Source organism: Panicum virgatum, chromosome 3N (assembly GCF_016808335.1).
Source record: "Panicum virgatum strain AP13 chromosome 3N, P.virgatum_v5, whole genome shotgun sequence".
In the NCBI taxonomy this organism is placed as follows: domain Eukaryota; kingdom Viridiplantae; phylum Streptophyta; class Magnoliopsida; order Poales; family Poaceae; genus Panicum; species Panicum virgatum.
The window spans coordinates 69736309-69752697 of record NC_053147.1 but is presented as its reverse complement, the minus strand read 5'-3'; the positions used below and the strand labels follow the sequence as shown (position 1 = coordinate 69752697).

Sequence of the window (16389 nt, the reverse complement as noted above, 5' to 3'; positions counted from 1 at the left end):
GCCGCCGTTGCCTAGCCGCGCTGCTCTGCTTCGCCGCTGCCGCTCCATCCAGCAGGCCTCTGCGCTAGATCTATGGGAGAAGAAGGAAGGGAGAAAAGGAAAGGTGAAAGCGCCGCTGAAAGGTGAAAGGGAAAAGTTGCTGTGGCTTGCGGGCCCACCCACGTGCGCTGCATCGACCGCGTCGAGCGGAACGCACGGTCGACAGCAAAAGCATGTTTGGGCTGTTACGGTGATAAATCATCCTGAAATCTCCCCGGCCTCTGCCAGAAAGCACACAGCTAAACATAAAAAAGACCAATAAAAAGTTTAAGGTAGACTAATAACTATCAACCCGAAGACTAGACCGCCACCCACATGTATAGATAGATAGATAGCTATATAGAGACACACACAACCTTCTGTTACTAGTAAAAATAATTATTAAAATACTGATAACTGAAATTAAATACAGATAACTGAAATCTCCATTCATTTATATATACAAATTCATATCGGAAAAAACAGCATGCATGTGTACAAGTGATCGGATAAGCAGATTGACGTGGGTGGATTGGTTGGGTCCTCTCTCCTTAGGATGTAGCTAGCCACGGAGAAGGGAGAACGATGCATATGGAATTGAAGAAACGCGAAAAAGAAAGAAATTAAGACGACGCATGAGGTGATATATAGATGGATGAGGATCAACCGGGGAATCTGCCGGTGAGGGCCATGGCGAAGAGGAGGACGGCGATGTAGAGGAGGATGACGACGAGCTTCATGTGGAACAAGGCGAAGAGCTTGACCACGAACACCAGTAGCAGGGCGTTGAAGAGCAGCGTCAGCAGCGCCTCCATGAATATGATGGACGACGGAGCAACAAGCAGAAGCAGGTAGCCCCGGGCAACAAAAACCGAGAACCGAGAACCAAACCGAAAAAACCGAGAATCGGAGCCGAACCGAACCGAAACCGAGAATTTCGGTTCCATTTCGGTTCCTGGTTCTGAGGAACCGAAATTCTCGGTTCGGTTTCGGTTCCTAATCCGGTTAACCGAAGAACCAAACCCATCATGTATTCAGCCCATGAACATAATAAGTGGCCCAAGACCCAAACAAAACCCTAGCTCTATTACACCACTCCCACCCAATCTACCCACCAGCCCACCACCGCACCCCACCCCCACCCGCACCGGCGCCGCCAGCCCGGCGCTGGCCCCTCCCCGCCCTCCCTAGCCGCCGCCGCCTCGCCCTCCGCCGCCCCCGCCGCGACCCCGGCCACCTCTTCGCCCTCCCCAGCCGCCGCCTCGCCCTCCCCTGCCCCCGTTGCGGCCCCGGCCACCTCTTCGCCCTCCCGGCCGGCGGCCGCCGTCGCGGCCCCTCCCAGCCCCCGCCGCAGCCCCTCCGTGTCCCCGGCCACCTCTTCACCCTCCCCCGCCGGCGGCCGCCGTCGCGGCCCCTCCTTGCCCCCGGCAGGCGGCCGCCGCTGCCCCTCCCCGGTCGCGGGCCCGTGGCTCCGACCTCCCCGGCGGCCTCCAGCAGCAGACCTCGGCAAGCCCCGCGGCGGTCCTTGATAGTCCAGCGCCGGCGGCGCGGCCATCCCTGCGCCCGCAGGCAAGCTGCCGTCAGCGCGCGGCAGCGCCGGTCTTGGCGAGAGATTTTTTTTTCTTCTCAACAAAGTTCGGTTCAATCGGTTATAACCGAAACCGAACCGAAAGAACCGAACCCGAAATTTCTCGGTTCTTAGTCTTGAAAAGAACCGAACGGTTTCTATTTTTCAGGAACCGGACTTCTTTAAGAACCGAACTGATCGGTTCGGTTAGAACGGAACGCCCAGCCCTAGAAGCAGGTGGTGGGTGGAGTCTGGCTAGGGGAAACAAGGAAAGAAAGCAATAAGCAAGGAGGAGACAGCGACATCACATCCTCCTCTTCCATCGTGTCCACGGGTGTCTTCTACTAGTAGCAGTAACTAATAATTTTTGTTCCCTCTTAACAAGCAAGCACACGGTCGACTTGAAGGATTGCTAATCAATTAAGAAATTGGCGGATTGCTAATCAATTAAGAGAACGAAAGACAATTGTATGTAATCTGCATGCAGTGCACGGCGGGATGGATGAACGACGACATGAGTTGTAGACTGCTTTTCTTTCAGTAGTAGACGAAGGGGTAGCGGTCGTCGTGGTAGGCCTGAAACCGTGGCGGCGGCGGTGAGGGATGGAAAGCCATGGAGAAGAGCAGCGTGGCGAAGACGAAGAAGACCAGGATGAGCGCCGACTTGAAGGTCGTCAGCAGTAGCAGCATCAGCAGCAGAGCATAGAACAGGGCCACCACCATACTACTCTTTTAAGATCGAGTATTACACCACCGTACTAGTACTTTGTACCTCCGATCCGATCGAGGATTTGCCGCCCCACCATTGCCATTGCCATTATATGGCCGGCCGGAAAGATCATCAGAGGAGATGGCCTGGACCAGCGATTGCTCACTGACTGGACGGATGTTGACAATGGAGAATATTTAACACCACACGTGCTGTACTGAGCCAAAGAAAAAAGAGAGTGCAAACTACTCCCTCCTTCCCCGTTTATAAGGCATGGTGGAACATGACACGGTCTTCTAAACAACATTTTGACCATTTATTTATCATATATTATATCACTTTTGATTATAAACTTATAATCATTGTAAAATATATTTGATTATGAATCCAATCATATGAAATTTGCATTATAAAAATAAAAATTTAATAGTCAAATTATTGGTCAAAGATGACAAGGTTTGAATCTTGATATACGTGTATGCCTTATAAACAGGGAAGGAGGGAGTACTAAGTAGCTAGAAAGTGATGTGGTTTGGTAGATCGTGTGATTGTCTAGAAAGGAGCAATAGTTACGTTTTGCCTTATTTACATGCATCCATAACCCTAATCCCCTCCGCCCTGCCGCCGCCAGCCTCGGCCACCACCCATGGCGGTGTGCCGCCGGCGACGAGCTGGACGCGGATGGCCGGCGATCTGCTGGCGGCCGCCGACCGGTACCAGCGCTGGTGGAGAGGATGAGGCCCATGTGCGAGAACCTGCTGTGCGAGATGATCACGCCCGAGTGCGCGGCGGCCACGCTGGAGCTGGCGAGGCGCCACGGCCGGACGGAGCTCAAGGCCTTCTGCCTCGACTACATGTCGACCACATGGCTGCTGCTGCTGCTGCTGGGAGTAGCTCTTAACGATTCTAATAAACTGCTAACAATAAATAATCAAAGTTATTATGTTTATTGATATATTATTTTAACTTTGTTCTAAATTAGATATGTCGTCTAATTTGAACCAAATTTAAAACAAACAAATGCTAGCTTGAAAATTGTTATTTTTATATCTCACAAACGAAGTCGAGTTTGGACAAAATATTTTACAAAGTGGTGTATCATCATATCATTTATATGTGTGATTTTTTTGGTAAATTTAGATAATTTTTTTTATAGTTTGTACAGATTTTCACGAAGATTGTAGTTTCCACCTGATATGTTTTCATGTTATTATGAAATCGATTAGGGAGATTTGACTCGACATAAAAGTAAAAAATGATAAGTACCTTGGAACCGCAGATGGATGTATAGGAGGATAGTCGTGCCAAGAGCTGCCGCCGAGCCGAAAACGCACACGCATGCCCCGGCCACCACGTATGAGCGTTCATCACCCCAACGTGGCAGCTCTACTACTCACGGCTGTCTGTATATATATAGTTGCACATACACTAGCAGACTATCTAGCATCATCAGAACTTAAGTATATCATGGCGGACGACGACCGACGTGTCCGCGGCCAGCAGCGCGCCGCCGCCGTTGCCGCGCTTCTGGTGCTCGCCGGCCTTCTCTTAGTGCTCTGTGGCCTGACGCTGTCGGCTTCCGTCGCCGGCCTCGCCGTCGCGGCGCCTCTGCTGCTCCTCTTCAGCCCCGTGCTCGCCCCCGCGACGCTACTGGCTTGGCTGCTCGCCACGGGCGCCGCGGCGTCGGCGGCGCTGGCCCTCGGGGCCTTCTCCATCCTGTCGCGCCTGCTGCGCGCGGCGAGCCCGCCAGACGACCACGACCTCGTGGAGGATGGGAGGCGGCGCGTGGGGGAGGTGGCGGCGGTGGCCGGGGAGAGGACGCCGCACGCCGCGCTGGCCGTGGTGAGCCGGGGGCAGGGCGCCACCGACCACAAGAAGCCCCAGGACTACGAGCACTACGTCGCCGGCCGTATGGTGCAGACCGCATTATGAGACTAGTATACATACATACATACATACATACATACTATATTATGTATATATACCACCTTGCATTGTAATCTTGCAATAATACATATAATTAATGTTGTATGTATCATGCTATAACAATAACAGGACTTGGTAAAGCTGTGTATCACCATGTCTAGTAGTACCGGCCGGCGTGTGCAGAATCTGCTGCAGGTGCTACATATATGTTACCACCCCTCTGCTTGTTGCGCCAGTTGTTCCTGTTGCCAAGCACAATGCCAGCCCGGTCAGATGTAATGTCAGGAGGAGATCACAAGCAAATCTTTACAACTCAAAAGAAACACCAGAGAAACTAGCTAGCTACAATTCACAAATGCAAGTCAGCAAGGGCGCCACCAAAGGGGTATATATCCTTACCTCGGTTACGAAGAAGGCATGGAATCCATACGGAACCCTGTTAGGAAGCTCAACCACTGCAACTGGATCAGCAGACATTGTCTTCGCGTCTATAACATTCACTTCAGATTTCCTTCATCCACGAAAACGCATACATTTATTTACTTCTGAATCGAGAGATTAGGAGCAAGAGACAAATGTTTCAGGTTTTTCACGAAAATTGCAAGGAATGGAGTACCCTGTATTTTCATCGTGCACAAAGAATATCAAATAGCCATCGTCTTCTTCTCCAGATACACCTGGCTGCTTGGGAACAAAAACCGCCTCTGAACCGAATCTCCCGGGTCCCAGGTCATATATGCCCTGTATATTTCCTCCTACTTCAAGTTCCTTCTTACCACTCTCCCGTTCAGCATGCAGATCGAATTTTATGATGCCAGTCACCTTTGCGATGCTGTCAAGTATAGTGCAGTATACATAACGCTGCTTCCTGTTTTCAACAAAGTGGCGAATTAGAAAGCCTGAGAGATTCACAAATCATCTAAATAGAGTTTATTAGTGACCTTCTGTTTATAATATAGCCGCCACAGAGGAAAAGGGGAAAAAAAAAGTAATGCGGCTTACAATATGCATTCTACCAATCCCATAAAAGAATCATTGCTAACTGATGCTGGAAATTGTACCTGCCAGTATAGCTCTCATTAACACGAGGAAAATCTACAGCAGAAACTGACAGTTGCTTCTGTGAAGCAGCTCCAGTTTTCATGTTGAATCTCATTTCGTACCTACAAATTTAACATTAGGACAAGCACTACATTACTTCAAATCAAAACCAAGTTTCAGATTGCAGGTACACACAGCTCATTCCCGAAGTTCTCGAGCTTGTCACTCTGATGCCCGTTCACCTTGTCCAAATCGGGATTCTCAAGGCGGCAGGTAATGAGAACAACTTCATCACCCTCTTCCCAAGCATTAGCTATGACAACACATATTTCAAAAGGTCAGCTCAAATTAACAAAGCGCAACACATGGAACCGCATAAGCATAGCAGTGTAACAGGAAATGGATCTAGCTTTAGCTCTGTTCTCCATTCTGTTAAACTATAGTTTCCGTGCTGATTGTTCATCATTGTGTCTCAAATAGATGCTTGCAGTTGCTGATTTCATCCTCAAAAGTCTGTTCCTTTTTCCTTCCCCCCATTATTAGTTTATGGTTATTTATTTTTGTATTTCTAACAAAGGTTGGCCTATTTAAGTGGCAAAAGAGAAAAGATGCAGTCGTATTAATCACACCTCTATGCATGAGTGGATAGATTGATAGAACAAGCAAGAAGAAAGCCAGGTTCGACAAATTATCCATTTTGTTACAGGGATCCCTTTGTTAAACTAAAGGCCCTGTTTAGCAGAGCTCCCAGAGCAGCTTCTAGGCTGAATCCAGGAGAAGCCCTGCTAAACACTTTTTCTGAGAGAAGTGATTTTATGCAAATTCGCTGAAATGGACTAAGGAGCTGAGAGCTAGAAAAAAGTAGCTTCTCCTGATTCACTTCTCTGACTGGATCTGTTTTTCATGAAGTGAATCTTAGAGAATCACTTTCAGCTAGTGAATCATTTCTCTCAGAGAATCAGCTCCCACAGAGGATCACAATCAGGTGGAGCTCTACCAAACTGGCCCTTAGTTCATACTCATGAACAGGTTAATTCCGATTTCATTTCTGCCCAAGGTGCCAAGCAACTACTTTAAGACAGTACAAGGGAGCAGTTTCTGAATATAATAATACAAGTTATCAATTTACTGAAATCTTAAAATAAAGAAAAAAAAGGGTTCGAGCAGAGTGTTAAAAGACTGTAAATTAAGAGGTCAAGCAGAAAGCTACAGATGTTTACCATTGTGGAATATGAAGCAATTGGGGAGTTCAAACCATCTTATGAGTTTGTCATCCTTGGCATAGCGTGGGAGAATACCAAAACGAGATTTCTTTGTAGGATCAAACTTGTAAATAAACTCACCATTCTTCACCATTTCCTGTATACAAGAATACAGAATGAGGATCCAGCTAGGAAGAGGTGTTCAAATATTTTCCAAACTATCGTGAGGTAAATATTGACTATGGCATCCATCAGTCGAATATAAATAGATGGCACAGAAAAAATGTAAACAATAACTTTTGTGCCGAAATATAATTCACCTTTGGTCGGAACAATAAAGGGAGATCCATGAAAATAGAATAATTCTCGGTGATGGCAAAGTCATGCATCATTACAGATTCTGGTATTGTTATTGGCACAGGATAAAGCATAGCCCCATCTTTGGTAATTACACGGTATGTACAGTAAGGAGGCTCATGTGAGTATCCAAAAGTGAACATTTCATCTGAAAGAAGGTTCATACGAATTGTCAGAAAACAAAGGGGAAAACAATAAATAGTATCAGATTATCAGGTCAATGAGTCTACCTGTAAATGGATCAACTTTTGGATGGGCGGTGAAAGAATGTTTCAGCCTTTTGTCATAATCCAACAAACCAAGAGTCTGCAAGTCTCCATCTTCAAGGACCTTAACTACATCTGAAAATGTGGAACAATTGCTCCATATGAGTATAGTTAGTGCAATGGTTGTGGGGTCTGTGGATGATAACAAGTTGCTGTAAAAATTATCATGAATCTGTAAGTGACCTTTGCCCATATGCAAGCAGAATGTGCAAGGACAGTAAGGAAGGATAGCTATATTTGTCAAGCTTTGGTCATTATACCTTGGAAAAGATTGTCAAGATTCCTACCGTAGATGGTATATGAAACCAATCCCCCACAACACTATTATATGTCTTATGCTATGTGATCTACTGGGATAAATGTTCTTACTGGTCTAAATCCTATTATGAGAGGATAGTTTGTGGGTGTAGAGGGCCAATAAAGACTGTACCGGGTACAAAATGGGTTGTCATATTTCCATATTTGTATCTTTTTTCAAATTGGAGTCCTATTGTATCGTTTACATGTACCCTCTATAGCTACATGGGATAAATGAATCAACGGAATATCCCCTGCATACCTTACATAGTGGATCATTACCTTTTATAGTGAATCCTACTTACTGTTTCTGTACTGTCTTACAAGTTTTAGGCCGTGTTTAGTTGCCGTCTGTAAAGTTTTTGAAATGGCATCTTTCTACATTTGAAGTATTAAACGTAGACTAATCACAAAATAAATTACAGAACTCGTCTGTAAATCGCGAGACGAATCTAATGAGCCTAATCAATCCGTCATTAGAGATTGTTTACTGTAGCATTACTGTAGTAATTTAGCGTCTAATTACGGCCTAGTTAGGTTCATTAGATTCGTCTCGCGATTTACAGGCAAACTGTGCAATGCGTTTTTTATTTCGTCTAGATTTAAGTCTCCATGCAGGTGCCGGAAAATTTTTTGGAATTTTGATTTTTGGAACTAAACACGGCGTTAGCCTATGATTTCCTTGTTGCTAGCGACATGAATATGTCTGCTAAATTCTGGAGAAATTTTACTGATTTTCCTTGAGCCACAAGTTAGCTGCCAGACCATTTGTCAAGAATCGATACCGTTGCTTTCACAACAGGGCATAAGTACCATAAAAAAGAATGACATAATGGGTTGAGAACTTACAGGGCTTATCTGCTTCTGATAAGGCCATGAGTTTACCATGATGATATATAAGTGCAGTATTAGCTGCAAAAAAAAAAGGTATCAGACACAAGTAGTACAGCCAATATTTCATGAAAAACAATGGAGATTACATCACATAGACCAAAATAATGCCCCTTGATTACACATGATATGATGATAATGTTAAGACACTGCATAATCTAAAGTGGTACCTGTCCCAACTCCATAGGTAAAATCTAAGACTTTGAATTTTTTACGAAGTTGTTGCATTTGGACCATGAACAATCCAAAGAATCCCTTTAGATCTCCAATCTGAAAATTATTGAGAGAGAGGATAATCACACGCGATGATTTTGTTGGAGGTAGATGGACAAAGCTAAAAAGACAAAGGTTTGGCCTGTCAAGTTTCAGTTCCAGCTTGTTGAAGCATGATTTTGGTGGAGGTAGATGGACAAAACTAAAAAGACAAAGGTTTGGCCTGTCAAGTTTCAGTTCCAGCTTGTTGAAAACATTGTGCTAATGGAACATACTTTGTGGTTTGTGGATGGAGATAAGTAGGGGCTATAGTTATAAATGGCTAGTTGGTAATAACATTTACCGATTGCGTCAAACAAGTAGATTTTACCTTCATAAACTTCGCTCCGCCAAAATACTCTTCCTGCTTGAGGCGAGCCGTCTTCACATATCTTGATACATAGGTAGCTTTTCCATCTTTAATACGCATGGCATGAATCATTCTATTAGACAAAATAAAGATGGTATTACAGTTAGCACACCTAATGAATTATTTGCGTGTCTTGCATTTCAGTAGAGCATTTACATGTATTTCTTCACTACATCCTAATATTTCCTTTTATTCTATGATTATTCAAATGTTTCTCGTTCTCTTACGTCATGTTTCCTTTTCTGATAAGGACTGAAAACAATCAGATTACATAAAGGACGTTTTAAACTGTTCATCCAGAATTGTATGACATTTGCAGTAACTTTATTAATTTATTTTGAGTCGCCAGGTGCAGCTGTGTATGGTGACAACTTTGAGATAAAATAATTGTATTAATTTTTGTTAGAGTATATTAGGCAACTCCGGATATGGTTAGTTTAGGATTGGTTGTAATCCCGGGATAACTTTCCTTATCTCTAGGAGAGGTCACTTGCCCTCCAAGCCATGTAGTACTATATAATCGCCCTAGAGCCTCAATGCAATATATCGACCACATTATACGCATCCTACTTTCCTACATGATATCAGACGCCTAGGTTTTAGATCCTGACCAAGCCGCCGCCGCTTCCGCTGCTGTCGCGCCGCCCCCGGAGAGATCGATCTCCGCCGGGGGCAGCGCCCTCCTAGGATGCGCCGCGGATCCCTCTGATCCGCGCTGCCGTCGTTGTCAACAAGCAGCAGGGGACCTACCTCTTCCCATCACCCATTGGATCCATGGTTGCGTCGCTGTCGTCCTCGTCGGGCACTGCGTCGCCACGGGCCCGCCGCCGAGCCTGCCCTGCCTCTGCGTCGTCGCTCCCTCGGCACCGCATCAGGACCCGCCACCCCTTCCGCGCAATGTCCAGGCGCCCCCCCTCCCGCTTGTGCCGCCACACCGCTGCCCCTGAGCACGAGTGCGTGGCTGCGGAGGAAGCCGTGGGGCCGCCAGGCCACCGCGCCGTCGGGGCCATCGGGCCACCGGACCGCCGTCTGACGTCGCCGCCAGGTCGCAGCGTTGCCGCCGCCCTCCACCATCGGCCCTCTCCAACGCGCCGCCGCGGGCCTGCTTCCCCTCCTCCCTCCGCCGCCCGCAAGGTCGTAGCTGCGGGGGCGGCCTCTGGGGGTCGTCAGGCTGCTGCACATGGCCGGAGCAGAGGAGCCGCTCGGGTTGCACCTCCCCCCGTCGAGCTCCCTCGCCGGCGGGCCCTTCCTCCTCTCCTTTTTCTGCCCGTGGTTGACCACGATTGGGAAAGGATAAGGGAGGGGAGGGACATTTGCTAGGTGCACCCGAGATTGTACCCCATGGTTCGTTTGCTGCTGTTGTGTTTCTTTTTCCGGATCAAAGATCGGTTTGCGTCACCCTGCCGTTCGTCGCCGCTTCGTCGTCGACACCCCCGAAGGACGAGGTTGTCGCTGAGCCCTTCCAGGCTACAACGACGACGTTCGTGATCAAGCCACCCTAGCGGTGTCTTCGCCTTTTCAGGCGATGACGCCACTCACCGCCGGTCTTCATCAAGCAGGCGCTCGACCCGCCTCCGCGCCTCGAGCCGTTCTCGCGCAGACATCGCCGCCGATGTTCCTGAAGGAAGACGTCGTCGCCACCCCTGATCTGAGCGTGACACTTGCTGCAACCTGTGCTGTCGCCACCCCTGTCCTGAGCGTGACCTAAGTCGCAACCGCACCATCTACCATCGTCGTCCGCTGCACCGTCCTGCTGCTATCTTCGGCAAGAAGCTGCTGAGTTTGTGTATCGAGCACCTCGACGACGCTTCGACCCGCGCCTCCTCCACGGCTTCGACCACGTCCACCTCGACTTCGGCTACTACGGCACTAAAGGGCTATCATCTGCATGAGTCTCCAGTCAAAGCTTTCGCACCGGCGTTCCGACTGTAGGGGGATACGTCTCCATTGTTCTCCAGTCTGACCGTTCGTGTTGCTACCGCTACGACTGTGGGGGATGTTAGAGTATATTAGGCAACTCCGGATATGGTTAGTTTATGATTGGTTGTAATCCCGGGATAACCTTCCTTATCTCTAGGAGAGGCTACTTGCCCTCCAAGCCATGTACTCCTATATAATCGCCCCAGAGGCTCAATGCAATACATCGACCACATTATACGCATCCTACTTTCCTACAATTTTGATACGTTATGAGTGTTGGATAGCAGAGGTATTTTACTTTCTGAGCTGTACATGAACTTCCACTGTAATACAGAAGTATAAAATTTGTCAGCCAAATATAGGCAGAATTTATATGGCAACACTTGAAGCATCAAGTAGTGATTTACCCTGAATAGAACAGTTGACTTAAAAAGATAATTGAGCAGCCAAATTATGTATGTGCTTCATAACATAAACACACAAGAGGCTCAGGATAAAATTTGCAACATAGGAAGGATACACCATAGTTACGCATAAAATTTTCAAATGAAGCGAACAAGAGACGCAATACAAGAAAATATCTCAACCCCGCCATGCAAAAAGAAAAACTTTCACAAAAGTTCCAAATTCTTTTGGAAAACAAACTCAAACTAAACTTGAATGCAGAATGTCAATAAGTGCCTATCATATCATTTCAGTTAAATTTTATTTGCTAAAAAGAATGATATATAGATAAATGGGATATGTAATGAAACTGGCAGCAGGAAAAAGAACGAATGAACAGCTCCGAAACTGTAGTATTACAAGTCAAACAGGATGTGTCACATACCCATCTCCATCAAACCTGCATAAAAAAATATTGAACAACAAGCCGTGAGTTATAAATATGACATGAAAACTTGCAAAGGAGAACGAGCATTTGCATAAGAAGAAATAACTGCAACCGAATTAACAATTCATACAAGTTAATGTTCGTGTCAAGGAAGATGCATGAATGAAATCTGTGGATGATTTTTTTTCCTGAACTATATCTGTACGCAGCTTATGCTTGAGCCATACTATTAATTAAATGCCCTTGGAACTGCAAAATGAAGTTCATCATTTTACAGGAAACTGGAGCAGTGACCACAACAATGCCTTGCAGAAAAAGGGACGTTGTCATGAAGGAAAAGTCAATACCAGTGGTACCCTGCGACTGGGACAAACTTGGGATTAGGCCCGACCCTGACAAACTCTCCATTCAAGCACTCCTGTAGATGACCAAAAAGGAACAATATGACAACAAAGAAGAGAAGGGTAATTTAATTCATCATGGTATGAAAATACTCCCTAAAGTCGCATGCTGTCTAATTCTGAAAAATCTATCCAAAATGGAAGGGAAAGACTCCCTAAAATGCAGAATCTGCACGTTCTCTGAGTATTAGAAGCGTTAAGGTGGGAATCATTAGTTTAGGCCAACTCTGGATTGACTTTAATAGCCTGCAAGTGTGAACTAAAATGAATCTGGACCTTGTTGGTCTAGTAAAGACACAATCTTTCAGTTTATTGATACAAGGAGGTCCAGAATATGAATCCATGACAGGAAAGGAATGTTTTTTTTTTTTTGAGAAGGGGTTGTGTGTGTGTGTGTGTGTGGGGGGGGGGGGGGGGGGGGGGCGGTACGAGACATGTAGCCACAGTGGTTTCTATGTACCAAGGGGAATGGAGGAAGCATAGTACCGGGAGGTGTCCGCGGACGGGGAGGTCAGGTGCCGGCGGAGTCTCGTCGACGACGGGGGCAAAGTTGCCTGATAGCCAGTGAAGCGGCTTGGCCTTGTCGTGGCCGAGTCGCACGGCGACGGACTCGAGCAGGTCGAGCGCCCAGGAGGTCAGGCCCTTGCGCGGGCGCGGCTCCGGCACCACGACGAGGCCGTTGGCCTCCTCCGTCCCCATGGCTGAGGCTGCTGACTAGGGAGTAGTTGGACTCCAACGGCGGAGGAGAGGGAGACGACAAAGGGAAACACCTAGGGGTTGCAGTGGTGGGAGATTCTGGGAGCGGGCCGGCCGGCACCTCCTCTTCTGCTCGTCTTGGAGTTTTGTGGCGGTGGCGCGAGGAATACAAAGCGTGTGTGGCGGCGTGTGTGGCCGCGTGGCTTGCTGCCGCTGGTGATCCTTGGTACCCGACCCGACGGGAATCGACGACAACCACCCGACCCGGCTCTGCTTTGACTGCCGCCGCATATATATATCCTCCCGTCTTAATTAAGCTCATATTATAGATAGCTAAACAAAATAATTAATTACATAATTTGTTTATAATTTGCGAGATAAATCTTTTGAGTCTAGTTAACTCATAATCGGACAATAATTAACAAATAAAAACGAAAATGCTACAGTAAAGTTTACGCATCTAAACAAGGGGTAAGCTAGTTTTGAGTTGCAATGTACGGTTAGCAAGATTGAAAATTTAGAACCTGTTTGATCTATAGGCTTATGCTAGCCTGGCTAAAATTTAGAGCTAGTCTATAAACTTGTCTCCACCGGTACATTAGCTCCAATAATTTAGAGCTAGTCTGGTTGCACGAACTAGTAAAGTCTGTTTTTGTCGGTACCCTGTAACAGGGATACCCACTCTTACTGCAGCAAGACAGGACCCGCGTAGTTATCCGTAGCTGCGCGGGAAAGACGGAGTAGCCAGGCCCCACAGGCTAGGCTTTTCCCTCACCAGGCCAACGGCCCCGGACCGTTCCCCGCCTGAGGATGGGTCCGGTGACGCTACGTGTCTCCACGGAAGGGAAGCTCCGAGCTGACCGCCGAGGCCTCGGACCCCAGAGGGGTCCGGGACCTCCTGCGCCCGTCCGGACTCCCCTCACCGTGTAGGGGTCCGGAGCCACCACGTGTCCCGGAGACGTGGGATCGTGCGCGAGTCTTCCGCAGGAAGACTCGCCCACCTACCGCATTTAATGCGATGGACAAGGCGTGCTCTGCCGCCGCGGTACACAAGACAGCCTTTTGTCAGGCCCCGCTGCGCGCCGCGTATTACCAAGGAGCACAGTGCAGCCGCCTGAGCCGCGCCCGCGCAGAGCCCGTCTGCCGCGTTAAATGGATACGACGGCACGACACTTTTCCATCATGCCACCTACGCCGCTCCCTACACAGCCGTTCAGCTACGTGGCAGGCGATGCTACTAGCTACGTCAGGCTCCGTCTCGACAAGACAGCGCCAAGACATGATGGACGGAGGGCTCCGGGAGCAGGCGAGGGAATCCAAGAGAGACATCTCCTTTGCCTGCAACGCCATAATGTATGAACAATCCGTTATTTTATATTGCATCGTTGGACCCACCTGTCGGGGATCCAACAGCCGTGTACGCACCCCCTTGAGATATAAAAGGGAGGTGCCCGCTGTGCACAGAACGATCTCCACAATCCAGACTGACTCAAGCTCTCGCAACCTTCTCACTCTCGTGGGAAGGCAATACAACACACAGTGGACGTAGGGTATTACGCTCCGGCGGCCCGAACCACTCTAAATCCTGCTGTGTTCCTCGTGTTCTTGAGTGAGACCGATCTAAGACTAGCTACCCCCTGAGTATACACCCTCTGGGCTAGGGCGGGTGCCTTCCGCCACCCGGCTGTGGTTTGCAGCACCACGATATTTGGCGCGCCAGGTAGGGGCAGCAGCTGGTCGCAGTTCATCTTTTCTTCGTCTCCATGGTTCGCGTGGACGACGTGGAGATGACAGAGGGTGTGGCATCCTCCACGCCACATGCCTCTCGCGTTCCTGCTCCAGGGGCAACTGTGCCTGTGGAGCAGCCACCACTGGCGGCGGCACGCGCCGCTCGCCGGCAAGAGTCAGGGCGCCCATCAAGGGCCCCCTCACAGGCTGCGAGCGGCGGAGCGCTGGTAGCGGCTAGGGAGTTGCTTCGCAACCCCCCGGCTGAGGCAGCCTCGCCAGACGCCCTGAAGCAGTGGCGGGACGACGTCGACCGTCTCCTCCACCTGGCTCAGGCCTCCCCCAGTTCTGCAAAGACTGGGCAACGACCTCCGCCTGGCAACGCGGTGGTACCTTACCACCAGCGTCAGGGCGGTGCGTCGGCATCTGTGCGCTCCCCTACCGTGAGGGGTGCACGAACAGAAGACTTGCGGGTGGAGCTCAACCGCCGGCGCGCGGAGGAGGATGCCCGCATCGCTGTCGAGAGGGCGCGAGAGCGCCGTCTCAACATTGAGGGACGCAACCTCAATGTTGATCTGGACGCGGCGGCACCCAGGCCTCCGGTGAACGCCCGGATTCAGTCAGGCGCACCGGTGGCCGGGGTGGGCTGTGCTGCACTTGCGGAGCACCTCCGCGCCGTGGCGTGGCCACCCAAGTTCCGCCCCCACCTGTCGGAAAAGTACGACGGTACTACTAACCCGTCAGAATTCCTGCAGGTGTATGTTACCGCCATCACAGCGGCTGGTGGTAACGGCGCCGTAATGGCAAGCTACTTTCATGTAGCCTTGTCTGGGCCAGCCCGGACTTGGCTCATGAATCTCACACCTGGGACGATCCAGTCCTGGGAAGAGCTCTGTGCAAGGTTCACAGCGAACTTCGCCAGCGCCTACCAGCAGCATGGTGTGGAGGCACACCTTCACGCCGTGAGGCAAAAACCCGGGGAAACGCTTCGGGCCTTCATCTCGCGCTTCACCAAGGTACGGGGGACCATTCCTCGTATCTTAGATGCATCTATTATTACTGCTTTTCGACAGGGGGTACGTGATGAGAAGATGCTAGAGAAGCTGGCGACGCACGAGGTGGAAAGCGTCACTACGCTTTTCTCCCTGGCAGACAAGTGTGCCAGGGCCGCGGAGGGCCGTGCATGGCACTCAGCCCCCCAAGACGGAGACACCAAGAATGGTGGCTCCAGTGCTACCGCTCCGGGCGGTGGCAAGAAGAAGAAGAAGAACCGGGGTCGCGGGGAGCCGCATTCTGGCGGACCAGTCGTTGCAGCAGCAGCGCCAGCAGCGGCGCCAGCTGCGGCGGCAGCGGCGCCAGCTGCGGCGGCAGCGGCTGGAGGCCAGAATGCACACGGCAAACGCCCTCGCCCGCAAGGTGGAAGCGGAGGTTCATGCCCAGTGCATCCCACCGCTTGCCACAGCGCCGCTGACTGCCGCGAGATCCAAAAGCTCGCGAAGCGGGTCAGTGGGCGGCGTGAGCAGTCCTCTAAGGATGGCTCATCCCCTCCTCGCCAGCGGGCCGGCAAGGAGAAGGCCTCTGACAGCAGGGCCGCGGCCGGGGAGAAGGAGCTGGGGTACCAATCCCCCGCTCGAGAGCTGAAGGGCGTCTATCACGACGACGACTCCGGTTCCGACAACGGCGACCGCCGCAAGAAGCTGTACGTAATGTATGGCGGGAGCTGGGAGCTCGTCTCCCGGCGGGACGTGAAGACCCTTCGCCGGGAGGTCCTTTCGGTGAAGCCGGGGGTCCCGAGGGCGGCGCCGCACCAGAGGTGGATGAACACCACCATCTCTTTCGGGCCATCCGACTGCCCGGAGAATATGGCCGGAGCTGGTGTGCTACCTTTAGTCACCGCTCCTATCATATCCAACGTGAGG

The 16389-nt window shown here is 49.8% G+C and overlaps 3 protein-coding genes across 3 annotated transcripts; 1 reads left to right on the top strand and 2 right to left on the bottom strand.

Annotated features, from left to right (window-relative positions):
* Positions 1-436: 436 nt before the first annotated feature.
* On the bottom strand, positions 437-1053 carry LOC120667170. The gene has a single exon (XM_039947224.1). The coding sequence runs from the start codon at positions 963-965 to the stop codon at positions 681-683; it is 285 nt and encodes a 94-aa protein (XP_039803158.1). The 5' UTR covers positions 966-1053; the 3' UTR covers positions 437-680.
* Positions 1054-2932: 1879 nt separating this feature from the next.
* On the top strand, positions 2933-4235 carry LOC120667168 (oleosin 18 kDa-like). Its single transcript, XM_039947222.1, has one exon. It carries the CDS (start codon positions 3633-3635, stop codon positions 4224-4226), a length of 594 nt encoding a protein of 197 aa, XP_039803156.1. The 5' UTR covers positions 2933-3632; the 3' UTR covers positions 4227-4235.
* A 7-nt stretch (positions 4236-4242) lies between these two features.
* LOC120667167 (carotenoid 9,10(9',10')-cleavage dioxygenase-like) lies at positions 4243-12901 on the bottom strand. Its single transcript, XM_039947220.1, has 14 exons — positions 12536-12901; positions 11996-12066; positions 11646-11660; positions 8858-8969; positions 8445-8544; positions 8233-8295; positions 7051-7161; positions 6784-6968; positions 6482-6620; positions 5457-5574; positions 5282-5383; positions 4837-5088; positions 4620-4731; positions 4243-4462 (listed from the first exon to the last, which is right to left on the bottom strand). The coding sequence occupies exons 1-14, from the start codon at positions 12746-12748 to the stop codon at positions 4430-4432; spliced, it is 1626 nt and encodes a 541-aa protein (XP_039803154.1). The 5' UTR covers positions 12749-12901; the 3' UTR covers positions 4243-4429.
* Positions 12902-16389: the final 3488 nt, after the last annotated feature.